The sequence below is a fragment of the Meles meles genome, chromosome 20 (genome assembly GCF_922984935.1).
Source record: "Meles meles chromosome 20, mMelMel3.1 paternal haplotype, whole genome shotgun sequence".
Classification (NCBI taxonomy): Eukaryota; Metazoa; Chordata; class Mammalia; order Carnivora; family Mustelidae; genus Meles; species Meles meles.
In genome coordinates, this window is record NC_060085.1 from 14265431 (window position 1) to 14293069 (window position 27639).

General features: G+C 55.1%; 1 protein-coding gene across 5 annotated transcripts; it reads right to left on the reverse strand.

Annotated features, from left to right (window-relative positions):
* Positions 1 to 781: 781 nt before the first annotated feature.
* PDE4C (phosphodiesterase 4C) lies at positions 782 to 27408 on the reverse strand. 5 transcript variants are annotated; one of them, XM_045991104.1, is made up of 17 exons: positions 27374 to 27408; positions 26895 to 26949; positions 21270 to 21475; positions 10015 to 10206; positions 9430 to 9466; positions 9266 to 9339; positions 8991 to 9043; positions 8524 to 8636; positions 8350 to 8443; positions 7644 to 7807; positions 7343 to 7441; positions 6741 to 6905; positions 6555 to 6654; positions 5775 to 5929; positions 3870 to 3992; positions 3432 to 3614; positions 782 to 2963 (listed from the first exon to the last, which is right to left on the reverse strand). In XM_045991104.1, exons 2-17 carry the CDS (start codon positions 26934 to 26936, stop codon positions 2577 to 2579), a joined length of 2187 nt encoding a protein of 728 aa, XP_045847060.1. In that variant the 5' UTR covers positions 26937 to 26949; positions 27374 to 27408; the 3' UTR covers positions 782 to 2576. The 5 variants fall into 5 exon arrangements, with proteins under 5 accessions (XP_045847060.1, XP_045847062.1, XP_045847063.1 ...); XM_045991106.1 differs by lacking the exon at positions 27374 to 27408 and adding an exon at positions 27296 to 27317; XM_045991109.1 differs by having other exon boundaries at positions 2634 to 2899.
* Positions 27409 to 27639: the final 231 nt, after the last annotated feature.

Here is a 27639-nt window from a genome sequence, read left to right on the forward strand (position 1 = left end):
GAAATTACATTGAGCAGGAACCTGAAGGAGAAGGAGCTGGCCAGAGGAAGAGGCGGGGGAACAATGCTCCAGAAAGGGGGAACAGCAATGCGGCTCAGTGCCTGGCTCAGGACGCACTCTTCTCAGATGTTACCTGTTGCAATTATGTGATCCTTAAAAAGCGCCCATGTTACCCATGAAACAATAAAAGCTCAAAGAGGTTAAGAGACTTGAAATTGTCCATATCCATCTCTAGGGGATACCAAGGATGGTGTGGTGGACATGGCCCAGACCTATGGGGATCAGGGTGTGGGGAGGGTAGTGGACATGAATTAAAAGAATCCCCGAGAACTTCTACTAGTTCCAGCCTGGGATGAGGGTGGGGGTCAAAGAGGACTTTGCAGGGGAGCAGATGCTGAGCTGAGACTCAACAGGTGAGGATGAGTGGAGAAGAGCAATCCAGGTGGTGGGGACAGCATGTGCAAAGGCCCTAAGTTGGGGCCACAGCTTGAGGTATGGAAAGCCACCAGCATGGGTGGAGTGCAGTCAATAAGGAGACAGACAGAGGCCTGCGGCCCAAATTAAAGAGGCACATAAGAAAGAAACAGCGAAATAAGGTGAAATGCTGAAGGCAGATGATCTACAGGGAGGTTATAGCAGAATTTTCTTTTCTTTCTGTTTGCATTATTTCCAAATTCTCTACAGTAAACACGTATTACTTGTAGCAAAAGGGGGAGGGAGAAAAATTATAAGTAAAAATCCCCTAAATCTCTGCCTTTTTTTTTTAAGCTTTTTTTTTTTTTTTTTTTTTTTTTAAGCTTTTATTATTTATTGGGGGGGGGTGTGCACGCGCAGTGGGGAGGCGGGGCAGAGGCAGAGGGAGAGAGAGAATGTCAAGCCGACTCCATACTGAGCGTGAGCCCGACGCCGGGCGGCTCAGTCCTAGGACCCTGAGATCAGGACCTGAACCAAAATCAAGAGTCCCATGCTTAACCGACTGAGCCACCCAGACACCCCTAAATCTTTGCCTTTTAAAAGTCTGGAAGGAAATGCACTAAGCTTGTGACCCAGATGAATTTTAATTCTCCTTCTGTGGAATTTGATCATTACTTGTGATGATGCTGAATTATCAGTGGAATGAAATTATCAATGGAATTATTCAGGAATGAAACCGGCTGTTCTTGAAGCGAGGGGCTGCTCTATGACTTGAGTCCCATTATAATTCTTCAGGCACGGGGCAAGCCGGTGGGGGAGATACTGAGGCTTCTGGAAGCGGGAATAGAACCCGATACTTAAGCAGAGGCGCCTCTTTTACTGTGGGCGAGGAAAGCCCCTCCAGCGCTAGCCGCTAGCCGGGAGCCTGAGGAAAAGCGAGTAAGGCAAGGAGAATCCCGGGGTTCACCCCGCCTCCCCTCCGCACCTCCGTCCGCCAGGGGGCGCTGCTGGCTAATGTCCTGCTCCTAAGCCGCATGGCCTTGACCGAGCAACACGGCCTATTGGCACTCAGTTTCCCCATCCCTGAGGTGGGCATGGTATTAATTTTGGGTAATAGGGTTTATTTAATCCCAGAGACACGTCCAATGCCCCCACGTTTCTAAGATATTTCAGAAAAGTCGCAGGCACCACCCTCCAACCACAATTTACCCAAGTACAAGGATCAGGCTGTAGAGGAGAAACTGAGGCCCAAAAGGGCTATGACTGGGAAGAAAGCCTCAGAGGCCTCCTTTCCCTTATTGGGAGTCTGGGGGCAGCCTCAGAAACAGAGACCTGCCGGGGGGGAGGTGTGGTGAGAAGGCTGTGCTTTTGTTGCTGTTCTAGAAGAGGGAGAAACAGGGAGGGGGACCCAGCAGGGAGTCCTGGGGCTCGGGAGAACAGAACCAGAGACCCCCAAGGCAGAAACTACAGTGACTTAGAGCAAGAACCCGTACACAGGCAGCCACAAGCTAAGTCAGTCTTGAGAGACAGTTCCCGACACAGAGCTCTGTCTTTCCTGCCCCTTCCTGCTCCGCATCAGAGCTCTTGAGCCAGGTTCGGCTCTGGACAAAGCTTTGGTGCTAAAAATTCTCCAATTCAAGTTTCCATTCTCTCGCATGGAGCTGCCTGGCAGATGAAGGGGCGGTACCTGGGGGGGGGGTAGCAGGTAGGTCTCCTGGGAGCTGACTTGCTACCACCTAGTGCAGGGCAACCCTAGAAGCACATGACAGGCGCGAGCCTGGCACATAGTAGGTGCTCAATAAATACGGGATCAAGACTGAAAAGATAAAGTGATGGCTGTGCCTCCAGAATGATCGCTGGAGAAGGTGGACAAGGGGCCTGGCAGACACACCCTCTTTCCACACCGAGGGTAGAAGTCCAGGAAGAAGATCCCAAGGGCGCTGGAAGAGGCTGCCTGCTGTCCAGCCCCTTGGAGATCTCTCTCGGCAAAGCCCGGGGTCAGACTGGACCCCAGCCAACTGCCTCCAATTTGATCCTAAGGTCTGCCTCTAACTAAAATCCTGGTTGTCTCCCTTGGTGGAGACGGGGATGGAAGTGGGGGAGGCAAGGCAAGGGCCACCTGGGACCTCTTTCTGGAAGGTCCACTCATCCACCAGGAGCCATTAGGTGCCAAAGGGATTGGCCATCACATTGGCCTCATGGTCCACGCAGGGCTTGCCCCCAGTCCTCTGGTTATCCAGGAGTAGGGCCCCAGGGTCTGGGCTGGCTTCTGGGGCCGGAAGCTCAGTGTCAGGTGTCTCCGAGACCTCTGTGTCTAAAGCTCCTTCCTCCTCCTCCTCTTCTTCCGCCTCCTCCAGAGTCAGCTCAAAGCAGAATCGGTCAGGGCTCCCCTGCTCGGGACTGGTGAGATCCACAGGACTGCGGGGGATCTTGCTCTGGTACCACTCACGGTTGTCCTCCAGCGTGTCCAGCAGGTCCTGTGCATCTGGGTGCACCAGATCAGCCCATGTCTCCCACAGTGGGTGTGCAATGTAGTCAATGAAACCCACCTATGGGTTGATATGGGGGGGTAGCTGTGTGGTGAGTCACCATGGAATCTAGACCTAGAACAGCCTCCAGGCCTTTGCCCAGCTTGTTCCCTCTGTCTGGAATCCCATTTCCCAACTCCTACTCATTCCTCAAAACCCTCTTCAAACAACCCTTCCTCTAGGGAACGTCCCCGGCCCCTTCTGGACTCCCCTAACTACTAAATCTTTCCTTGTATCCCAGCCCTGACCCCCACACCACCCAAAACAGACATTTCCAAGCTCCAGGAGGGCAGATCCCTCCCCCTGCAGCCCAGAGAGAAAGCGTCCCAGGCCTGACTCCGCCCAGCCCAGGGCAGACCTCATGCTGAGGCCACGCCCCTTCCCTGGCCAGCTGTGGTCAAGCCAAGACTCCTGGGGGTTGGTTCACCCGTCATTTCCCTCCCCTTTCCCCCCTTGTCTGCTGGTGGCTCAGCCTGGGGGCCCTCAGACCTGGGACTTCTCCACTGAGGCAGTGTGCTTATCACACATGGGGCTGATATCCAGGCCTGATTCGCGCTCCCGGTCACCCTGCTGGAAGAATTCGGCCATGATGCGGTCCGTCCACTGGCGGTACAGCTCCAGTGGCTTGGTGGGGTTGCTGAGGTCTGCACAGTGCACCAGGTTCTGCAAGACCTGGGGAGACCAAGGTTCAGGAGGGCTCTGGCCATAGCACCCCATCCCCAAGAGACTGGGACCATGAACATACCCATCTTACAACTGGGGCTGGGGAAGGCATGGCTAAGGCACAGGCATGGGACTCTAGGTGCCTCCATTTCTTCAAGTTGGGTGCACAGTTGGTGTTTCAGAAATAAATGAAGTGAGAGCCATGGGCACCAGGGCGGCGGGGGCCAGGGGTTTGGTGTTCCTGGGCCCCGCCTGGCCACACACCTGGATGCGGTCAGAGTAGTTGTCCAAAAGCAGGACTCCAAGGCTTGTCACTTTCTTGGTCTCCACCATGGTCTTGAGGTCAGCCAGGAGGTTCATGTGTTTGGACATGTCTGTGGCCAGGACCTGGAGGGCAGACAAGGGAGGATGACAAGTACGAGGACAGTGCCTGCTCCACCCCTCACTCCCCACCTTCCAGACACCACACCTACTCTGACCCTTAGCCCTCTGAGCCTCAGTTTCCTCATCTGTGAAATGGGGGGATGTCACAAGATTCACAAGGGGGACTGAGTTATGGTCCCTTCTCTGGGGTTGTTGGGATCACAGGGAGCATCCCACATATGGGACAGGGCGAGGGAGAGGGAGATTAAACTGGGGACTGAGGTGAGTTGTGCCTGATGGCAGGGGTGAGGCCCAGCAGAGGGTACGGCCTATGCAAAGGCCCTGGGGCTGGATGTGCTGAGGAACGTAGAGGAGGCAGTTGTAGCTGGAGCAAGTGAGTGCGCAGTAGTAACAGACGGTGAGGAGTGCAGTGGGTCTCAGAGGGGACTGGGGGGCTTATCCAGAGGGCCATGGGAGCCACAGATGGATCTAAAGTCAGAAAGGACCTGCCTTGGTGCTCTCCAACCACCTTCCTGTGGCCACAGTGTGGCCAAAAGGGCTGTTTTCAGCCATTTGGAAGGAAATTCAGCTCTAAACACCATTTGAAACTCAACTGAAAAAAAAAATTAACTGGGCGCACCCAAGCAGAGCCAGCCCAGGAATGATCCACAGGCAGCCCAAGGGTTTCTCTGAGGATCAGATAAAAATCTCAAAAATTCTCCCTAAATCTCCCATTTGCCTCAACATTGCACCCACTAGGGGTACCTATTGCCCAAGTCCCTAATTCCACCTCCTCAAACCTTTAATTCCTCGGCACTCAGAGCCTTGGTTTCCTCTGAGCTAACCCCATGTGCTGTTCCCTCTGCTGGGAACACTCCTCCCCACCTCATGGCCCTCCACACCATGCAGGCCCCACTGACTGCGGTGTTCCCTCCAGGGAGTGGGGGGGGGACCCCTCCCCAGCTATGAACAGCCCTGTTCAGCCCTCTGTCTCCAGGTTTCCCATCATGACTCTGCCTGTGGTTCCATCTCCCCCACAGTCCATGAGTCTTATAAAGGCCATAACTCTACTGGTCGTTGGCGCACAGCAAGCACACGATAGGGGTCCAGTAAATGCGTGTTAGGTTAATGAATGAGGGGCACCTGGCTGGCTCAGTTGCTAGAGCATGTGACTCTTGATCTCAGGGTCATGAGTTCAAGCCCCATGTTGGATGTGGAGCCTTTTTAATTAAAATAATAATGATATTCTGGGGTGCCTGGGTGGCTCAGTGGGTTAAGCCTCTGCCTTCAGCTCAGGTCATGATCTCAGGGTCGTGGGATCGAGCCCTGCATCAGGCTCTCTGCTCAGCAGGGGGCCTGCTTCCCCCTTCCCCTCTGTCTGCCTCTCTGCCTACTTGTGATCTCTGTCTGTCAAATAAATAAAATCTTTAAAAAATAATAATAATATTCTATATTATTATATAATAATAACATAATAATACATAATAAATATATAATAACAAATATATTATTATTATTATTAATGAATTGAGGCACAAAACACCAAAACTTACTCTTGTCTTCGAATCTGAAAAATATCAAATGGGCAGACTTATGTTTCAGGAAATAACTGTACCTGAAACCCCAGAAACTTGGTGTATGAAGGACAGCCAGGACCTAATTCTGGCGAGCCTCACCCAGGGCTTGGATGGTCATTACCCCATTTTACAGAGGAGGAAACTCAGGTTCAGAGAGGAGACATGGTCGGTCCAGCTGAACCTGCGCCAGCCCAAGATTACCCCGTCCGGTTCCTAGCTGTGGCCTCACCATGTCGATGACCATCCTGCGCAGACTCAGCCGCTGCTTGGCGCTGAGGTTCTGGAAGATGTCGCAGTTCTCAGCTTGCAGCAGCTTGAAGCCCACGGCCAGGTGGTGGTTCTCCAGCACGGAGGCATCGTTGTACATAAGAGCAAGCTCTGAGTCTTCGGGGGGAGGCGGAGAGCATCAAGACCTGTCCACCTGCCCACTCCACCCAGTGGTAGGTTTCGCAAGCCCTCGGCAAACTCCTACTCATCTGTGGAGGCCCCGCCTCTAATGCCTTTCTACACTGGGAAGCCTTCTAGAATTCTGTCTTTCCCCTCGGCTAGCCCAGCCCTGGCATCTGTGTTCGGCTCTTCTTCCTTGAGATTGGGGGACTCCTCAAGGTCTTGGCATGGCCAAGGAGACCGTGTGTACTGAGAGCTCTGGTTGACTGAACAACTGAGTCATCATCTTATTAGACTCTGGGGTCGTCGAGTAAGAAGTCTCTACTTTTGCCCCAGCTCTCCGAGGATGTACACATGAGACACCCAATGAGTGTCTCATGTTCTTCAGAAACCTCAAAGGACTCTGAGCTTTAAAATCTTTGTGGCCCCAGGTCCGTTCTTCCACATTGGTTATTTTCTCATTTATTGAGCACCTACTGTGTACCTGGAACCGCTCTGAGCACCTAAGGGAGGGATGGTCTCAGCCCTTTCAACAAACAGGGAAACTGGGCTCACAACAGGAATGGGTGGGCCCGAGATCACATGACTGACAGGGGAGGTAGGGCCCCACCCCATGACTCACTGGTGTTGATGAGAAACTGGTTGGAGACCCCGGGATGGTCCACATCATGGATGGCACTTGCAAAGATGGCAGCCAGGATTTCCAGGTCTGTGAAAACAGCCTGCGCAGGCGCGTGGCATAAGAGGTAAGGGGCAGGCTCTCTGCCCCCAGCACCCACCCTGGCTGCCTCTAGGCTCAGGGTAGTACCTCGAGGGCGGGTGTGGCCAGCAGCACATGCGTGGACTGGGCCACATCAGCGGCATGTAGACTGTTGTGGTAGGCCACATCGGCATGATAGTGACTCTCCAAGGTCAGAAGGTAGGTGACAAGTGTGTCCGCTGGGATCTGAAATGTCTTGAGCAGGTCCCGTTCCTGGTCCATCACAGGCCTCCAGTCAAGGCCTTGGCCTCTGGGCAGTAGCATGCACTATCCCTTCTCTCCTTCTGAACTCCTCTCCATCCCTCAAATACCCCCCCTTCCAAGATGCCCTCCCATCTCTCCCTTTGAACTCCCTTGGTCTCTGTCCGTCCCCTCTGGTCTAGCCCTGACCTCACAAGGCTGAGGGTATCTTTGTCCAGCTGTTTCCTCCAAGACTGGGTCTTTTCAGGGCCAGGCTCAGGGCTGAGGTTTGTTGACAATGAATTTTTCAACCCAGTGACCTCCTGTCCGACCTTCAATACGCAGCTTAAATTATGCCATTCAGGGGTATCAGGGAGGATTTGAAAACGAGTGTCCCTGGAGGTCTTGGGGTAGGAAGATGAGAAGGAAAGAAACTCCAGATGCACTGGAAGCCAAGGGCAGGTAGGTACCTGAAAGATGCTGAACATGACGGTTGTGAGGGGACGGTTTCCACTTAGCGCTGCCACCTTGAACACATCAAGGCCCCACTTGTTGGTGTCTTCCAGTTCCTAGAATGTGCAGAACTGGAGCTTAACTCCAGCTCCCCTTCCTCAGCCCCTGGACCACTGACACCCCCCAGCACGCCCAGGTCCTACACGGAGCCCCACCTGCCCAGTAGACAAGCGGGCAAACTGAGGCCCCAAACAGGGCACCCATCCAAGCAGAGTCATGACTCAGACTCGAGTCTCAGGATTCCAGCTGGGGACCCACCTTGGCCAGCTGCCCCTCTTGGTCAGTCTGGACCCCAAAGCGTGGGACGGTGGCTGCAGAGAGGCTGGCCCTGTGGGGGAGCCCACGGAGGCTGCTGATCTGGGACATGGGCCTTGGGCCCTCCATGGGGGTCACCCTGGGCAACTCCATCTCAGTCTGCTGGTCTGTAGACAGAGAAGAATAGGGCTCAGGGAAACTGATTCAGATCTGCTGGGTTCATCCTGCCTAGAGTCAGGTCCCAGACCTTCCCAAGCCTCAGGGTCAACCTATTGCCTTTTTACCTAGATCAAAGTAAGCTTGGGGTAAAGTCTCTCTCGCCTGTAACTACCTTTCTCCTCTGTTCAGGGCTGACCTCAGGGACCCCCTTCTGTTTGACATTGCCCTTGGGTACCTGGGGTTCAGTAGTTCCCCCAAACAGCCAAATGTTCTTTCCATCTCCCAAACTGGAGACCTAGCTGTCTCCATGTTCACTCCATGTCCCCCTTGGAAAACTTCTACACATGCTTCAGAACCCTAGCTTTAATCTCCTCCTCCTCCTGAAAGTTCCCTCTCTTCTTCCCTGTGGTCCATCTCTGACCCGTGGGGCCGGAGGTGTCCATGTCTGGCTCTGTCTTCCCCAGACTGAGATCTGTAATACAAATCTTTCTTTTTCTTCCTCCTTCCTACCTCTACGATCTTGCCTAAGCAGTGACCCACCACAGCTCACCCAGGAAGGTTTGAGAGATGTACTCGGACACCTGGTTCCCAGAGCGGCTGGTTTCGGACAGGTGAGTTAACTCCCGGTTCAGCATCCGCTTGAACTGCAGGGGAAGGTGAGGGCAGTGATGATGGGGACACTGTGGGCAGAGGCAAATGATCTCGGCTATCTGGTCCTCCTCACCTTGTTGGAGGCCATTTCCCCCACTGAGTGCCGTGTCTGCAGTGTCTCCAGCTGATCCAGACACCAGTCCAGCTCGTCCAGTGTCTCCAAAGCCAGCTTCTGCCCAGTGTCCTCTGGGGGCCAAGCTCGTCAGGGGCTGCCTCAACCCCCCTGGGGAACCCTGCGCCCCTCATGCCTCTATCTCTACATCTGGACCCTGGAGCCCTTCCCAATAAGGCCATTAAGGACCCCACGATCTGAATGATAGATCTATCCCCAAGTAGCTGTGTGACCGTGAGCAGGTCTCTGCCCTCCCTGGGCCTCGGCCTCCCCATCTGTAATATGGGCTTGGAAGACTCCATCCCCAAGGGTGTTTTGGGGACTACAATTAGCAAAGCCTAAGGACTCATGCGCGGAGTAGGTCACCATGGAGAGGAGGTTCACAGCTGTCCAGCAGTGGGAGGAGGGAGTGGGAGCAGGCACATTACCTGTAGGTGGAGGGGGCTGACTGCCAGTTGGGGGATTCTCAGCCGATGCCTGCCTGCGGTAGGGATGGCCTTCGTCACTCATACAGCCCCGCCTTCAAGTGTCCCAGGCCCCGCCCCCACCCAGCATACCCCATCCCTTCCCCCCCAGAGTCGGGCCCTGCCTCAGCCTGTCTTACAATGTCTTCAGGCCCCGCCCCTCTAGGCCTGGTCCCACCCCTCCTCCAGCCCCGCCCGTTTCTTCTGCAGGCCCCCGCCCCACCCCGCCCCCTGCGTACTTGACTGCCCCGCGGCCTTGCAGGTGGGCGAGGGCTGCGACGTTGCTCCGAACTGTCCTCAGACTGGCTAGGACCTGTCGGAAGGGTCGTGATCAGCGTTGGAAAGCGGGGGTCGGCTCTGCCAGCTTGGCTCACGGGAGGAGGGACAAAGGGTGGGCACCCACCTGGGCAAAGGGCGTCACAATCATGTCTTCTGCGTGTCTGTGGGGAGACGGGACATCAGGAAGGGCGGCCAGGAGAAGCCCTCACGCTGGTTCCCATCTTCCAGCTTTTACCCATACTATGCCCTCCGCTGAGCGCGTCCTCCCCTCATGACTCCTCCTTTGGGTGTCCTTTTAGTCCCTGAGCTCCCCTCACCTAACTTCTCTGAAAGCAGCTCCTCTGGCCAATCCCCATCTCACAACTAGGGAACCAGGGGCGGTAGAGATCTTAATAGAGGCAGAGCGGAAATTATTGTATTTCTCTTTTCATTATGACTACCAAGAATCTCAGACCAAGGTGTTTTTCGGTTGCCTCCAACTGGATTTAATGTCTCGGGATCGCCACCCAACCCCAGCTGCAAGTCAAGCACAGATAATTCTCGGATATCATTCTCCCCATATTCCGTGGCATGAGTGAGCTGTCTGGAAAACGCCTCCTTAAACCTCAAAGCCCAGTTCAAATGACCACTTGAAGGAGGTGTGCAGAGTGGAGGACTTAAGGAAGGAGAGAGGAACCGGGGGGTGTCATCCCGCCAGGCTTGGACTCACAGATCGCTAGCTGCAGAGGAGTTCCGGGACATGGCCTTGGGCGAGAGTTCGTAGTCGCTGTCTGAGCGGTACAGGAAGGACTCTCGCCTCTGGCTGTGCTGAGCAGTGGCCTGGATGACCCGGCCAAGGCCAGGCCCAGCCTGAGGGTCCAGGGTGCTTCTCCCACATGAGAATCCATTTTCCAGGTCAAAGCTGAAGGCAGATTAGGCTTGGTCAGAGCCGCAGGTCCTGGCGTGCAGATGCCTGGCTGTGGCTCACATCCTCCCTGAGGCTTTGGTGGGTTGGACGGAAGTAGCCTCCAGGTTGTCCCCCCCGCCCCACAGTCGCACACCCACCCAGGGACCCTGTGCCCCTCATTCCTCTGTCTCCACATCTGTACCCCAGAGCCCTTCCCCCTGGGACCAATTTGGACCCCAGAACATGAGTTTCAGGTCTGTCCCCAAGTGGCTGTGTGACCATGGGTAGGTTTAGGCCTTTCTCTGGACATCAACCACTTGCTTTCTAATATGGATGTGGCAGGCTCCTTCCCCGAGAGCGCTTTTAGACAAGCAGACTGCCACTGTGGGCCTGTACTACTGAGCAAACTAAGATCTATATCACATGATAAATTCACCGAGACTGGAAACGACTTCCTGGGCTTTCCCTTCTAGAGGGGGCCTGGGTCCAGCTTGGATCTGACATGTTCCAAGGCTCCCCCAGCCACCTTTGGCCACGTTCCGGATCACTTGTCCTCTCCCCGAGCTTCCAGGCCCCCACACTCATTCTGTATGGCCCTGTCCCAATTTTGTCACCACGCTCCCAGCTCACTTGACCTTGTCCTCAGTTTCCCCACCTCTGCTTCATTTTAGGCCCAAAGGATCTGCCTACTATCTTTTACCTCTGGGCCTTTCACAGGCTGTGCCCTCTGCCCGCAGCTCTATCCTCCCCCCAGTGTCCCCTGTTGCCATAATCCCTGACACCCCTTCCCAGCTCTCAGCCCAGTGTCTCTGTCAGGCCACACCACACCCGAACTGGGGAAGGGGGACTATACCCCTATCCTCTGGGATTACAGATCAGAGAAAAAGTGGGAGGGGCGGGAGGAAATAGAAGTTCAGGAGAGGAGTGAGTAGGAGAGAAAAAACTTAGCAACCGCGGAGAGGAGCTGCCTGTGTGGGAGTCATTGGCTTTTGAGAAGGGAGAAGGGGATAGACAGGAGAGGCGAAATCAGCAAGACACCTGGGACTGCCCAAGACACAGGGCTCCTGGCCAAGGGCCAGTGTCCCCCTGGTCCCCTGTCAAGTGACCCCATCCCAGTCCACCGGCCGCGATCGGCACCTGCCAGAAGACTCGGGGCAGGGGATTTGGCTCAGATGGCAGTGGGAGTGGGGGATTCGACAGGATTCTGTCCAGTTCGGCTGGATTCGGTCCGTCTCGGTCACGTACAGCCACGTTTGATCTGAGCTGGCTCTGATCCTGACAGGTTCGGTCTCGCGAATTGGGTAAGGGCCGGCTAGGTCGCCCGACGGCGCTCGGGCAGGTTCGGATGCACACGGGCATCTTCGCCGAAATCCGGCCGCGCTAGGTTTCCGAGCAAGCCTGTGTAGCCCTCGGCCCCAGTCGGGCATATTCGGCTTCGTCCGGCCTCACTCGGGTATCTTCGGAAGTAGTTGGCTATGCCCCGCCGCTCTCGAGCCTTTTCGAATTCGGCGCTTCCCAGAGAATCCCCTGACAGCTGGGGCTTCCGAGCCCGCTTCCTGACGTCACCCTGAAGAGCGGGTGCCTCTTAACCCTACCCTGCCCAGGCCGGGGCTCGGAAGCTAGCAAAGAGACGCTCAGGAGGGCTAGCGGCAGCGGATACCAAACCTGCTCGGAGGGGGAGCCCTGGGAGTGGCGACTCCCTACACCTCCCTTGCCTCTCCCCAAAGTTTCCGGAAGAGCAAACCTATGGATCAATAGGGAAACTGAGGCCAGGAGAGGCAACAGGGTGCTGGATTAGAATCCAGGTAATGGGTGCGGAGGGTTAAGGGCCAGGCAGGGATTTTCGCGCCGCGAGAGAAGCTGTTTTTCTTTCTGCTCTAAACTTAGCCGGGAGCGGTGGGGTCAGACCATGGTTCCATGACGCGGGCGGCGCGGGTCGAGGTCGCGCGGACTGTGGGAACCGTGCGTCTGTCTACCGACTGGATAGGTAAACTGAGGCAAGGGGGCCTCGGAGGGACCCACCCTCTTCCAGCCTCACCTTCTGGGACCGAGGGCTCACCACCGACGCCCCTGAACTCTCTCCGGAACCCTCCGCAGGGACCCCTCTTCGCAGGTGTCTGGTGCCCTGGCGGCGCTCTCTGGGACCTGGGACAGCGCGCCCCTCCCGGACTGAAAGGGCGCCATCAAGGACCACCATCACGACTTCCTCCACCCTGCCAGCTGTCACTGGCCGTGTGACCTTGGTGAAGGGACCTTCAGTCCCTGAGCCGGCAGGTGCCAAATTATCAAGTGGATGCCAATGTGGCACGAATCCAGAGCAAAGCGCCAGACACGGTCGGTGCCCACAAGGCCACACCTCCGACCCCAGCCTCACCCCCGCGCCCCACGAGGTCACAGCTTCCTGAAGGGGTCGGGATTAGAACCCAGAACGATGGATGGAGTCTTTCTAGGATGCAACCGAGTGGGGCTGCGAGGAACCGGCTCCCAGTCAACGCGGGTCCACTTTCTGCGTGGGACACGCAACTTCGCGCTCTTACACTGCGAACAGCCTGCTTCGAAGGCCCCCAGTCAAATCCGGTCCTCCCCTGTGGACACCGGAGGTTTAGTGTTTGGCCCCCGGGGCCATCTCCTTGCTGGCTCCGGGATTGATTGGGGAGCGAGAACAAGGGGAGGAGTCACTCCCTCCTCCCCTCACTCGCAGGGCGTTCAGCCCGCCTGCCCCCCGCGGGCTAAGGGTCAGGAGGAGACGTGAGCCTCAGCCCGTCCTGCCCTGGGCTACACAGCTGGAAGGGGACAGACGCTGGTCCCCCGGGCATTTGTACAAGCAGCCGGTGGAGGGAGGTGAAGGGGTGGAGGGAGACAGAGAAAGACAGAGTCTCCAAGTAGGGGAGACGGAGAGAGGCAGGAGGAGAGAGATACTGAGAAAGAGAGGGCAGGGCAGAGCGTCCCTACCCTGATTCGCGACCCGGCTCCAGCTATCCCCGACTTTGCCCTTCCCACCTCCAGCCTAGCCGTTCTGGTGACCCCCAGCGGGCCCTCCGTCTCGCCTCACCACAGCGGATGGGCCACAGTGAAGCGCCGCTGCAGGCGGATGCTCTGGTTCACCAGGAGTTTCCTGAAGAGCCCGGGGGACCCGCGCGGGGAGCCCCGAGGGGAGCTGGGCCCGGGGGCCGGGGCAGGCGCGGGGGGTCCCTGCATCGTCAAGACCGCGTGGAGGCTGAACCCAGCGCAGGCTGCGCGGGACCTTTTCTGGACGGCCGCGGGGGCGGGGCCCGGCAGGGAGGGGGCAGAGGGCGCACCGGCTCCGCCTCGCCGCTGGACCTCTCCTGGACGCCCCTACCGGCACAAATGGGGAAACTGAGGCACTGGGCTGGACGCGACTCTTTGCTCCCTCCCTTGCGGGGTGGCCCCGTGGGTCCCAGAACCCGGATCTTGGACACTTCCCTCTGTCAACATGGCCCTAATTAGGGCAGCTTGTTGGGTTGACAACTTGGCTAGAGAGTGAAATGCGGAAGTCAGAAAGGGAAGTGGCTTCCATTGCGAGAGGGTCACGGAGGCACGGAGTTTGCCGAGGGGCTGCCCAGATCCCACGCAGTGTTTCCAATATCCCTCTGCCCATTTTCCATATGGAGAAAATGAGGCCTGAAGCCACCAGGGGCTGCCCCCCAAACTACAAACCCTTAACCCTTTACCAGGTGGGGAAACTGAGGCTGGAGAGAGGTAGTAACAGGCACGTACGTGGCTTTGCTGCAGGACAGCAGGGGTTTGAACCCAGCTCCCCCTCTCCCAGTCCCCCTCCACAAGTCCTCACGTAACACCCCCCCCCCCCCCCCCCCCCGCTCTGACATTCCCCAGGCCCTGTCTCTGGATCCTTTTCCCTCTCCCGCTGTCTCTACTGCACAAACATCCGCACTCCACTCCCGCCAGCTCTTCCGTCTGTGAAGCATCAGCTGCCTCTCCCCCTGCCCCGGGAAGGACCCAGGGGGCCTGGAAAGGGAGATTCTGGAGGGTTTCTGGGGTCTGTAGCAGGTGCTCTATCATCTGAATGGCGTTGGGGTGGCCCTGCCCCATGCCACAGAAAAGGAAACCAAGTCTCAGGGTGTCACACCTGAAGTCAGGACCTTGAGTGCCTATGTCTTAGGCAGAGGCAGCTGAGGCCCAAGGAGGCTTGGCCCCTGAGCTGAGGCCACACAGAAGCTCTAAGTCCAACTATGTCCCTGCTGTAAGATGATACCCCCTCCCCAGCCTGGACTTTGTCCCAGGGGACTTCATGCATTTTGGGGTCCCTAGGCAAATGGCACCCACACTTCTGCCACTCTGAGGGGAATGTGATATACAATGGGGGTGATTAGAGCTTCAGTGGGGGAACCTGAGATGCCACAGGGAGGAGACTCTGACTCTCTCCTGACTCCCAATAATCCCACTGTCCCCATTGTACAGGTGAGAAAATGGAGGCTCAGAGAAGGGGCACGCTGGGGCCCAGGAGTGCAGACAGTCTCAAGGACCTGGCTGGGAACCCCCTTCTGCCCCCATGGCCCTGCAACCAGACACCTGGTGGGAACCAGACTCGCTGTCCCAAAGTCAAAAATACCATCTCTAGTTGCTGTGGCTGGACCTAATTATAGCCAGTCCCCAGGGGATAGAGGCTGCCAGGATCCGCCTGGTGGAGGCACTGGGGACAGGGTCAGAGGAGCCTCCATACCACCTCAGCCCCATGGGAGGGGCTTGTAAGGGTCCCATGTCCCCAAGGAGAAACTGAGGTACGGAGAGATTCAGTCGCTTCCTGGAAGTCACAGATATGAAATGGAAAACTAAGACAAAATGCATCCATACAGACCGCTTCCCACTTGCCTGGAGCTGAGCCCAAGGCAGAGCATGTAAAAGTCATTTGATTTTCAGAGCAACTCTACAAAGTGGGGACTATCAGGCTCATTTTGTGGATGGGGAAATTGAGGCACAGGGAGGTGGTGGTCACTCGCTCGGGGTCGCATAACCCTGAGTGGCAGGGCCAGGGTCATTCAAGCGTAGCCTGGAGGGCTCCCTAGCCTGACCCCTCTCCCACTTAATGCTTAACTGACTCCATCCCCTCTGAAGTCCCAGAGCCTACTCTGATATTAATCTTTTATCAAGAGTTTTAATAGTTTAATGGTTTGAAACATTAATAGATTCAACTTTAAATATTTTATTAAAAGTTTTAACAGTAATGTTCTATTAATAACTTTTGGGATGGAGAAAATGAGCCACAGAGCCAAGACTCAGCATTTGAAGCCTGGTCTGCTTGACTCTGGGAGGCCCCAAACCCAGCCAAGGAAGGGGCTAAGGCTGAAGGAGGGGTGGAAAGAGGACCCCCATCTCGACCTTGTCCCTGTGTCCTGCCTGACCTGAGGAAGTGCCCAGCAGTCTAGTGTCCTTAGCACTGTCTCGAATTTCCATTGAACCAATTCTTCTTTTGGCAGATGCTTTCCCCTTCTGCTACCAAGCGGCCCCAATGAGGCGGGAGGTAGGTGTTGTTATGTCCATTTTACAGACAACTAAACAGGTCTGGAGAGGAGAGATGACTTGCCCAAGTCCCCATGGAGAATCTATTTTTCGATAAGCATTTGTTTATTTGTTTGAGAGAGAGCAACAGAGAGCATGAGCAGCAGGAAGGTGTAGACGGAGAGGAAGAAGGAGAAGCAGACTACCTGCTGAGCAGGGACTGGATCCTATGACCCTGGGATCATGACCTGAACTGAAGGCAGATGCTTAACTGACTGAGCCACCCAGGCTTGCCTCCCTCCCGCCCGCCCCACCCCCATGGAGAATCTAGACAGAGAGGAGAGCAGGGGCTGAGTCAATGTATAGATGCTCACATGGGTCAGATCTCACCCTCCTCTGCTCCAGGCCCTTCCCATGGCTCTCTTTTTTTTTAGTATATGTGCTGCCGAAGCGAGCACTCCCATGGCTCTCTTTTGCCTTCCGTCTCAATCCATACCTCTCTGAGGTTTTGAGGTCTGACCCTCCCTGACCCCTTCCTCTTTGCATACTCTGCTCCAGACTCATCCCCCTCCTTACTTTTCTTTGAAGCAGCCAGGTTCATTCCTATCCCCTGCCCTTGCCCACATGTTCTTCTCCTGCTGACTCTTCATGTTTCAGTCACAGCTGGAGCATGACCCCTCCAGGAAGCCCTCCCTGACTAGCTGGGTAAATATTCTCAGAGCACCCTTCTCTCATGGGCACAATTTCACATTTCCTTGTCATGACTACCTGATCTGGATCTACCTGGCCCACCAGGCCCTCCAAGGCAGGACCTGCATTTGCTCACAGCTGCACCCTCAGTGTCTGACACTCAGTAGGTGCTCAGTAAACCCTTGGAAGTCAATAGAGATCCTCCTCCTCCCACCCTTCAGCCACAGTGATCTGTGTTCAACTCTTTGTATACCTGATCCTCTTGACGCTGACTCTTTGCACATTCTGTTCATTCTGCTTGGTACACCCTTCCCTTCAGTCCTCCTGGATAAATTTTCTTCGGTTCAAATCCTTCTGTTTGGGGTGCCTGGGTGGCTCAGTCTTTAAGTGTCTGCCTTCGGCTCAGGTCATGATCCCAGGGTCCTGGGATAGAGCCCCACATCGGGCTCCCTGCTCAGCAGGAAGCCTGCTTCTCCCTCTCCCACTCCCCCTGCTTGTGTTCCCTCTCTTGCCATGTCTCTCTCTGTCAAATGAATAAATAAAATATAAAATAGTAAATAAAATATTAAAATATAAATAAAATATGAAAAAAATAAATCCTTCAGTTTAAGCTTAGATGTCACTTCTTTCAGTCCATCTTTTCCATCTTTTCCCACCTCCTCCTCGCCCGGTGCTGGATCAGAAACCTCCTCTGGGCTCCCCAGTACCCTGAGCTCTCCCCATCACAACACAGACCACACTGTGCTATCTCCGCCTGCTACAAGCGTCTCCACCATGAACCTGTCCACACCTGCTTGCCCACTGCTGGGTCTCCAGTATAGGGCCTGGCACAGAGTAGATGCTTACTAAGTGCTTGCTGAACAAGATGCTAGGATCCTAGACCACATGATCTGCCTGGGGCAGTGGGGAGGGCAGCCAGATCTGGGAACCAGGCTTCCACGCAGAGAGTTCAAGACAAAATGTAGAAAATACCAGATTCATGTTTGCATCTCACTGTCAACACTGATGTTCAGAGAGGTACTGTCACTTTTTCGGGACCACACAGTAGGTTGTCCTTAAACCCGGCTTCTCTGATGGCTGAGCCCCTCCCCCCACGCCAGCATATACAGGCACACGCACATGTGTGCACACTCACAGGAACACGATCTCCTGCCTTCCAGAGTCACTTGGGGTCTCCCCCTAAGACGGGCGCAAACCTGTCTGTTTGTTCTTTCTTGAAGATGGAAAATCATGAGTCACTGGGAGTGGGGGCAGGAGGAGATGAGGGATGGGGGGGTGGCTGAGGACCAGCCTGGGAGTGTTAGGTCAGGGTTGTTGATTAAGTAAGAAGTCGGTGGCCCCAAAAGGTCCACAGACCAAGGTGGGAGAAATGAAAACCAATATCCAGAGAGGAAAGGAACTTCTCTGACGTCACCCAGCCTAACCTCAGACCCCAGACTCTAGATCTCGCCTAGGTGGCTCCCCCTCCTCTCCAAGGAGGGCCTGGGACTCCTAGATCCAGTCCTCCAGCCCTGGGACTCCCATCTCTGGTCCCTCTAAGGCCCCTGTTTCCCCTCTCTGTGTTTCTTTTTGGTCTCTTATTCCCCCTGTCTGCCCTCCTGGGTTTATATGAAAAAGGAGGTGCAGCCCTCCCCCCCCCTTCTCCATTCCATCCCTTCTGATGTGGAAAAAACATCCTGTGCTCAGCCTCCCCAAGAGGCTTCCACTCCTTCCCAAGTGACAGACCACAGAGAAGGCTCCTTCCCCAGTGCTGTGGATGGCCCACCCTGGTCCTCAAACATCCTCCGCAAGGTGCCCTCAGATACTCATGATGGCCACAAACCCCGCAAACATCCCAGGACATTCCAAGATCTGGAGGACCCTTGGACACCTAACTGGGTCAGAGTGAAGTAACGCCCAGCCACGAGCCCATGGGCACCACAAGCGGAAACACAAAGGAGGTACACAACTGGTGTACACACACCCAGACACATCCAGTCACGCAGAGACACAGCTGGCTGTGGACACTCACACCACGGGGTCGGAGCACACACGGCCGGCAGCTGCTCAGACTCACACACACTCAGAAGCGATAGCACCTCAGCACACCCAATCACATAAGCCATCATGACACCACCACCCGCCAGCTCCACCCCACAGGAAAACAGCTTTCTTCCTCCAAAGAACCGGCTTCCAGCCAAGCGGCAGAGACCCTCCGCCCCGGGAGAAGCGAGGACCCTCCCCCACTCCCGCCAGGCCCCGCGCGCCCCTCCCCCACGGCTCGGGAGTGCCCTGCCCCCGCCCACCTACCGCCTGTAGGAGGTGGGCCAGGAGCGCCGAGACTTCTCGAGCCCCCGCCGCGGGCTCCGGTCCCGCTCACTGCGGCCCGCGGACTTGTCCGGGTCCGAGTAGAAGCGCTGCTGGATGCGGATGGGGCGCCGGGGCTGACGCCACAAGTGCTTCGGGGGTCTGGCTATGCCTTGCCGGCTGCGAGCGCGACTCAGCTCGCTGGATGCCTCCGCCCCTTCTTGGACCCCTGAGGTCTCCATGCGCCAGAAGAACGGAGCGGGGAGAGCAGGGAGCAAAGAGAACGGGGCGCGGGAGCCGTCCCTGGGAACCAAGAGTGTCTGCGCCGGGGTCGGGCCAGGGCCGGGGGTGGAGGCGACAGCGAGGAGCTGTCCGCGCCGGAGGTGCTGAGGCGGGAGAAGGTAGAAACAGGGGCTCAAGGTGGGGCTGACACCGAGGAGCTGTCCGTGCCAGATGGTGCAGAAGGGTGGCAAGGGAAAAAGAACTTGGGGTAGGGGTTGGAAACAGGGGCTAGGGACACCCCCAGAGCAGAGAATGGTTTGCTGTCCCCTGTAGTGCTGGATGAAGGAGGGTCAAGACACGAGCTTGGAGTGGAGACGACAGAATTGTCCTCCCTGTTGATGCCGAATGGAGACCAGGGAGGCAGGGACTCTGAAGACCCCCAGCTCTAAGACTCTGTCCCTGCTCCTGGTGCTGAAAGGGAAGCAGGTAGTAGATTCAGGGGCTCCGGGTGGATGAGACGCGAGAACCTAGCTGCAGGAAGCGCGGAGAGACAGGGGTTCGGGAGCACCTCCACACCAGAGCGTCGTCTGCACAGGAGGTGCTGAAAGCTGAGCAGCGGCGGGTCCTCAACCCTCCCCAGTGACCGTAGCAAGGAGTCTGGAAGCAGAGTCAAGGGCTCTGGTCTTCAGAGGTAGGCACGGATGGTGTTTCTCTGCCAAGCTGAGGAAGGTAGGCTTAGCGATTCAGCCCCAGATGGGGTCTCTTTGGAGCCCTAAAACCCCCACTCACACAGGGCAGGGATCCAGGAAGGGCAGAGAAATGGGGAGGGCTGTAACAGGGTCTTCGCATCCCTAGGGTGGGCACAGAGAATCTGCATCTAGTCGGGGCTGCCAACGGTGGGGGTGGGTAGAGAGGGGCACGCTTTTATAGCCACACCAACGCCCAGACCCTCAGCGGAAATGGCGGGATCTCATTCGTCCCACAGTGCCTTGGGCCCCACCTCACAGGCACGATTCCTGCCCTCAAATCCCAGACGGGCCCCTCCCTTCTCCAGTTCTAGAAACTCAAGGCCCTGCCCACCAGGCATCCTAATCTCAGGGGTAATTTCCTGGTAAGTGGCAAAGGGAGAGTGAGAACATTTTCTATTATGGTTAACAGAAGTAGACGTGCATAGGAGCAGGGCTGGGCGGGTGGGTGTGGGCTCTGGGCTGGGGCAGGGAGGCATTTGGAGACACTTGGTGCAGTAGGTTTGGGGGCAGGAAGAGCCACGATCTCAGAAGGATATTTCAAAACTATTTCTCATGGAGATTATCCACCCTCTACCCTAGTTGTGTCCCCAGGTTGGAGAAATGGGAAATGTTTGGGTCAGGCTGGCTGAGCTCATCTTGTTCAGCAAGGACTGCCACATCTTGCTGGGTGATGGAAAACAAATGACTCTTGCTCTATCCTTTACTTTCATGGCTCAGTCACTGCCCTTCCTCTTAGCCCCCTACCCTCCAAAGATGTGGGAGACCACTTGGTCCACTGGTGGGGAACATGGGTTCTGCCACTGGCTGGTTGTCACTCCCCCCTTCTAAGCCTGTTTTCTATTCTGAAAAATGGGGATAATGATGGTGTCCCACATCTTGGCATTGTTGGAAGGATGAGAAGGGGTGTCACAGCTGAAGGGTCAAAGACCAGGATCTGTCCACACCAGGACCCCCCCTCTTTTACCCCCTGCTCGTGCCCACCAATACTTGCTGTGTCTATCTCATAAATAACTTCTAAATCTGCCTACTTCTCTCCACCTTGATCCATGTACCACCATCTCCTGCCCAGAACTGTCCAAGACTTGACAATCACCATAGTCACAGAGAATTCTTCTAATGCCAATCTGATCATCTCACTCTCTTGAAAACCTACCCATGGCCTCCCATTGCACTCCATAAGGTCTTGTGTGGTCCAGCCCCTGCCCACATCCCCAGGCTCCTCTCCAGTCACACTGATCTGTGTTAAATTCTTCATAAAGCTGATCTTCTTGAGTCCAAGGCTTTGTACAATCTGTTCCTTCTAATTGGCATAGGCTTCCCCGCACTTCTGTGGTTGATTTATCTTCATCCTTCAAGCTAATCTTAGATGCCACCTCTTCTAAGTGGTCCTTTCCTCACCTTATACCCCCCAATGCTGGGCCAGAAGTCCCCTCTGGGTTCCCAAGACACCTTGATCTCTCCACCTGATATGAGTCTCTCTCCATCATCAGCCTCTGAGCACCTGCTTGCCCATGGCTATGATTCTAGTACAGGGCCCAGCACACAGTAGGCGTTTAATAAACATTTTCTGAACAAGTTAGAGAAAAGTTCAGCTAGACAAGGCACTCTCTCTCTCCTAAGACTGGCCCCTTTGGTCCCAATCTGCCTCCTCACCTTCCTGGGTCCGGATTGTGGCTTTGCTCTACCCCTTGAGACTCGATGGTGAACACCACACAGGAACTGGGCTCAACCTCTCCAGGGGTTCCAAGGCGGCTAGACAGCGGTGGCAGCAGTGGTGTCCCTGAAAATCTCCTCCGGATGACGCCACTGCCAAGTGGGCTCATGGGAACCAAGCCAGAATCCACCGACTCCCGGACCCTCTGGGGAGAGACAGTGGCGAGACATAAGCAAGTTCCCAGGCAGGGAGACTCTCTGGGACACGGGGGACCATGGGGAAGTTCCAAGATGCCCTCACCCAGATTCCTAGTCTGGACCAGAGTATCTGAGTCTATCTGTCTTTCTTTCTTTATATTTCATTTATTTATTTATTTGAGAGAGAGAGAGAGCATGAGTGGTGGCAGGGCAGAGGGAAAAGGAGAAGCAAAGTCTCTGCTGAGCAGGGAGTCACGTGGGGCTCAGTGGGGCTCATGGGGCTCTATCCAGGACCATTGAGACCATGACCTGAGCCAAAGGCAGATGCTTAACCAACTGAACCACCCAGGCAACCCTGAGTCCTACTTTCTCCCTAAATGAATTTACCTCTCGAGCCTCAGCTTCCTCATCTATGAAATGGGGATGTGGATCTCAAACTTGCAGGATATGAACAGTGCCTGGCCCACAGTAGGCATTGCAGAAATATTTATTAATCAGTTAGTACATTGTATATTCATATTTATAACATTATATGATATATACTGCTATTTATTACAATAACAGTCCCTCTAACAGTATTGTATCATATTATATTTGTATTAAAATACAAAAATAACGGGCACCTGGGTGGCTCAGTAGGTTAAAGCCCCTGCCTTTGGCTTGGGTCATGATCTCGGGGTCCTGGGATCGAGCCTCAAATCGGGCTCTCTGCTCAGCGGGGAGCCTGCTTCCCCCTCTCTCTCTGCCTGCCTCTCTGCCTACTTGAGATCTCTGTCTGTCAAATAAATAAATAAAATTTTTAAAAAATATAAAAATAAAATATGCCGTAAGTAAGTGGATAATAACAGCAGTACCAACAGCTAACTTTTCTTGCACATGGACGCTCCATCTATGTTCTTCTAGGGAATCCCTCATAGATTAGGTCATAAGGGCACAATAAGGCTATTTTTTTTTTTAAGATTTATTTATTTATTTGACAGAGATCGAAAGTAGGCAGAGAGGCAGGCAGAGAGAGAGGAGGAAGCAGGCTCCCTGCTGAGCAGAGAGCCCATGCGGGGCTTGATCCCAGGACCCTGGGATCATGACCCGAGCTGAAGGCACAGGCTTTAACCCACTGAGCCACCCAGGTGCCCCACAATAAGGCTATTTTATACCATTATCCTCATTTTATCAAAAATTTATTTATTTATTTATTTGACAGACAGAGATCACAACTAGGCAGAGAGGCAGGCAGAGAGAGAGGGAGGAAGCAGGCTCCCTGCTGAGCAGAGAGCCCGATGCGGGGCTTGATCCCAGGACCCTGAGATCATGACCTGAGCCAAAGGCAGAGGCTTTAACCCACTGAGCCACCCAGGCACCCCTTTATCAAAATTTTTGAAAAAGATTTCATTTTTAAAAGTAATCTCGACACCCAGCGTGGGGCTGGAACTCACAATCCCAAGATCAAGAGCCACATCCTCCATCAACTGAGCCAGAAAGAGACTCCCCATTATCCTCAACTTATAAACAAGGAAACTAAGGCTCAGAGCTGAAGACATTGCCCAGGTTTGCTGCTGGTAAGTACATCCTGAATGCCGAGCTTCAGTGCCTCAATTCTTGAAGGAAGAACTGAGCGGGAGACATTAAATAAGATGATGCTGGTAATCGTGCCCTGAGTAAACACTTGAGACATTTGAAAATCAAACAGAATCGGGATGAATTGATGAGTCAGCAACAGGACCTTTCCAGCCCAGCAGAACTGGGTTCATCCCATGCCGTGTGGTGTAGGAAAAGCCCGCCTCAGTTTTCCTGTCTATGAAATGGGATGAAAATGGTACCAGCTACTTGGGGTTGTTAGTAATATAAGGACGGACCCCCAGATGTTTCAGTCCCAGGCTGAGAGCTGTCAGTGGTGCTGACCCTAGGACTTAAAATTCACTGTGTTGGGAAGGGGGCGCAGGGGTGTGCTGGGGGGGGTGCTCAAAGGAGCAAATGGGCTGTGGGAGAGGTGGATCTCAGAGAGGCAGGCCCGCCTTCTCTTGCTCTGCCACTGAACCTTACAAATTAATCTGTCTCAGCAATCAGAACATTCAGATAAGAAAACCGAGGTCCAAAAAAATATGGCTAATTAGGGCCAGAGCTAGGGCAAGGCGGTTCAGCAAAGAAGGTATGAGGAACACATGTCAGTTCAGGCTCCGAGGGGTGTATTTCTACAGGGCATTTCTTCACAGAAGAAGAGGAAATGCTCTGCTGAGAGTCACACAACTGGGAACTACTTAGCTCCCCGCAACCCCTCTTAGCTCTTTGCACGAATCTGATCCTTCTAGGACCCAGGATGCTTAACCAGTCCTCCCACTCCCAACCTCATAGGAACATAACCCTCTTCCAGGAGTAGCTGAGTTCTAATGTAGAAATCTAAGTGTTCAACACTAGACCTCCCCTGGGAGGGTTCCTGGCAGCTGGGAGGATGTGCAGAAAAGCAGAAGGTGGGGTGTGTGGCTACAGGGGGCCCCTCCCAGAACAGGAGGCCCCCTGAGCTATCAACTGCCCGCTGTCTTCTTGCGGAAGGTGAGTTCCAGATGGGGAAACCACTTCCCTACATTCCTACTCACTTGTTTATTCATGCAACAGATACAAAATAATAGTTCTAGCACATCTTGCTAGAAAGAAAATTAAACTGTGTAGGAGACTGGAGGGTGATGGAAGGGCCACAGATAATGCTGTCCAGGCAGAGTTAGGGGCCTTTCTGAAGAGGTAACTTTGTTTTTTTTGTTTTTGTTTCTCTCTCTTTTTTTTTAAGATTTTATTTATTTATTTGACAGACAGAGATCACACATAGGCAGAGAGGCAGGCAGAGAGAGGAAGGAAGCAGGCTCCCTGCTGAGCAGAGAGCCTGATATGGGGCGAATCCCGGGACCCTGGGATCATGATCTGAGCCAAAAGCAGACACTTAACCAACTGAGCCACCTAGACACCCCAGAGTCCTGGGGTCAAGCCCCGCATCGGGCTCTCTGCTCAGCAGGAAGCCTGGTTCTCCCTCTCCCTCTATCCCTCCCCCCACAAATAAATAAAATCTTTTTTTAAAATTAGGGCTTGTTTTAATCATCATGTGACCCCCAAAAGAGCCAATGGAGGCAGCTGGATGTTTGGATCTGGGCTTGTGGGGGCCAGGCTGGTTTTAGGGTGAAACAGACAAGATAGGCCCTGTGGGGAGCAGATGACCGACCCTCCCCCATCTGGACTGAGGCTGGGGTAAGGATGGGGCACTCTGAGAGTTGCAGGCGGGAGAGGGGAGGGTCCCCCGGCCTCTCAGCGGCAGCATTAATCAATCTGCCACTCCAGACTGATTGCTTCCCCCGTGGAGAGGTTGGAGTGGAGACAGAAAGCCCAGGGGTGGGCGTGGGGGCAGGAGGGGAGGAAGGGGAAGGGCTTGGAGGGAGACTGAGCAGCTGCCTTTTGATTTGTCCATCTTGCCTGTCCCCAAGATCTCCATGTGTGCTAGTCCTGGTTGGGACCCCAAGTCCTGCCTCTAAGACAAACCCTAACTGCCCAGTCCCTGCCCACAGCTGCCTCTCACCTTCCTCCATCTTCCCTAGCTCCACCTCCCCAGCTCCAGCCCCACCTGTACCTGCCTCAGGGCCTTTGCAGGAGCTGTGCCCTCTACAAGGAAAGCCCTTCCCCCAGCTCTTCCCCCTAGCTGGCTGCCTGTTTTCATCTACTCTTTTAAAAGTCACCTAGGGGTGGGGCGCCTGGGTGGCTCAGTGGGTTAAGCCTCTGCCTTCAGCTCAGGTCACGATCTCAGGGTCCTGGGATAGAGCCCTACACCGGTCTCTCTGCTCAGCAGGGATCCTGCTTCCTCTCTCTCTCTCTGCCTGCCTCTCTGCCTACTTGTGATCTCTCTCTGTCAAATAAATAAAATCTTTTAAAAAAATAAATAAATAAAAGTCACGTTCTGGGGCACCTGGGTGGCTCAGTGGGTTAAAGCTTCTGCCTTCGTTTCAGCTCAGGTCAGGATCCCAGGGTCCTGGGATCAAGTCCTGCATTGGGCTCTTTGCTCAGCGGGGAGCCTGCTTCCCCCTCTCTCTCTGCCTGCTTCTCTGCCGACTTGTGATCTCTGTCTGTCAAAAAAAAAAAAAAAAAAAAAAAAAAAACCTTTAAATGTCACCTTCCTGCCCAGCCTGGGCAGCCTCATTCCCACTTACCCATCCCCAGATTTTATCCTTTTCCTGAGTTGAACATCTGTCACCCCAGCCTATGAGCCTCCATGGCCCCCATGCCCAAAGCTGGGCCCCAAACTCAGTGGGTATTCCATGTACAAGTAGAATGACTGATGCTGTAAATTGAGTGTGTTTGAGGGGAGCTCTAAGGGGTCCCCACTTTACAGAGGAAGAAGTTACGGCTCAGAGAAAGAGCTGGCTGCCAGCGCTCATCAGGCTGCCTGACCAGGGCCTCGCAACACACCGCGTTAAAAAGAGGAACGGGGGGCACCTGGGTGGCTCAGTTAAGTGTATGCTTTCGGCTCAGGTCATGATCCCATGGTCCTGGGATTGAGCCCCATATTGGGCTCTGGCTCAGCAGGGAGCCTGCTTCTTCCTCTCCCTCTGCCTGCCTCTCTGCCTGCTTGCACTCTCTCTCTGTCAAATAAATGAAAAAATCTTAAAAAAAAAAAAAAAAAGAGGAACAGAAAGGATCTCGGGTGGTTGAAGCGGTGTGGGGGGGCTCAACAGTGGGGTTCAGAGCACAGACAAGGGTCCTGAAGGCCCAGGCTCAAATCTCCATTGGCCCCTCACTTTGACGGCAGGCTAGCCTCTCTGTGCCTCAGTTTCCTCATCTGTAAACTGGGACTACCCTCATCCTTATTCTCCTCCCATAGATGGCTGGGGTGTGGAGCAATGAGTCAACCAATGCATTTGGGACCTTGCTGGCTGCAGGGTACCAGTGCATCCCGCCCTCCCTCAACCCACACAATGTTAGCTCCTTTTCTTTATATGAGCAAACAGGGCCCCAGAGAGTTTATCAGTTACTCCGGCATTGGTGACCAGCCTGGGCTCCAATTAAAGTCAGCTCCTGCTGGGTTCTCTGCGCACTATCTCAGTTCCCCAGAATGAGGTCGTTGGCTCTGCCCCAAAGGTGTGACCTCATGTGCTCCCTGGACTGCGGGGCATCCAGGCCTCCTCTCGTTGGGCCATCAAAACCTTGCATCCAGACCCCAAAGGGTCCCTGCTGCTCCCTCCTCCTCCACTGCCCCCTCCTGCCCCTAAAAGCTGAGGCTGCAGCCCTGGGCTGGACAGTAGAGTGGGGTTGAGTCCCAGACTCCCAGTAACCTTTCTGGGACTCAGTTTCCCTGCCTGTAAATAGGTCCCCAGACAGCTCTGGATGTTTCCACTAGGAGAGGTACTGTGAGCCCCACCCCCATGGCCTGGACAGCCCAGCCCCATCCCCACTCACCTCGCTTAACAGGAAGGAGAGGGCCGTCCCACTGCGCCGCATGCTGCAGGCATCTCTGAGCCGGTGGGGACAGATGTGAGACCCGTCAGGCCCTGGGAGCTAGCTGTACTCCCGTGAGACGTGAGACTCCCCCTAGACAAGGAGCTCATCCCACACCCTGTACCCTCTCCCGGTACCCACAGATGCTCAATCAAGGGAGCCTGGGCCATACCACAGGCGCCGCTGTGGGACAGCCCCCAGAGCTCTGCAGGGGCTCCACCCAGGGGGGCAGCAGACCCAGGAGCCTACGCACCCTCCCCAAGCTTCTTGCCCCTCTCCATGCCAGGGTCCGCAGCCTTGGAGCATCAGGACCCTCAGGAAGAAATCCCCTGGCCCTGGGCCCCTTTGGGGACTCCATTCACCTTCCAGCCCAGCTCCCAGTGGATTCGGGGACCCCAGCCCACTGCCTCAGAACCTCCTCCCCTGCCCCCAACTCATACAAGATCTGCTGGGCTCAAGCAGGCCTGGCACTCCCTGCCACCGCTGAGTCCGGTCTGAGTCCCGTGACCTCCCTGGGAGCGGAGGAGGGGAGGACTAGACCTGCCCAAGTGGGTGGCCCAAAGTCCCCCCCAGCCGCCCCCCCGTGGAGCCCCTTAACTACCTGAGTGCCAGGCTCGGACAGGACACACCCACATAGCACCCCTAGTTCAGAGTGATGGGGAGGGTGGACGTGTGTCCCCTACATGGGTGGGAGAGCGGCAGGGAG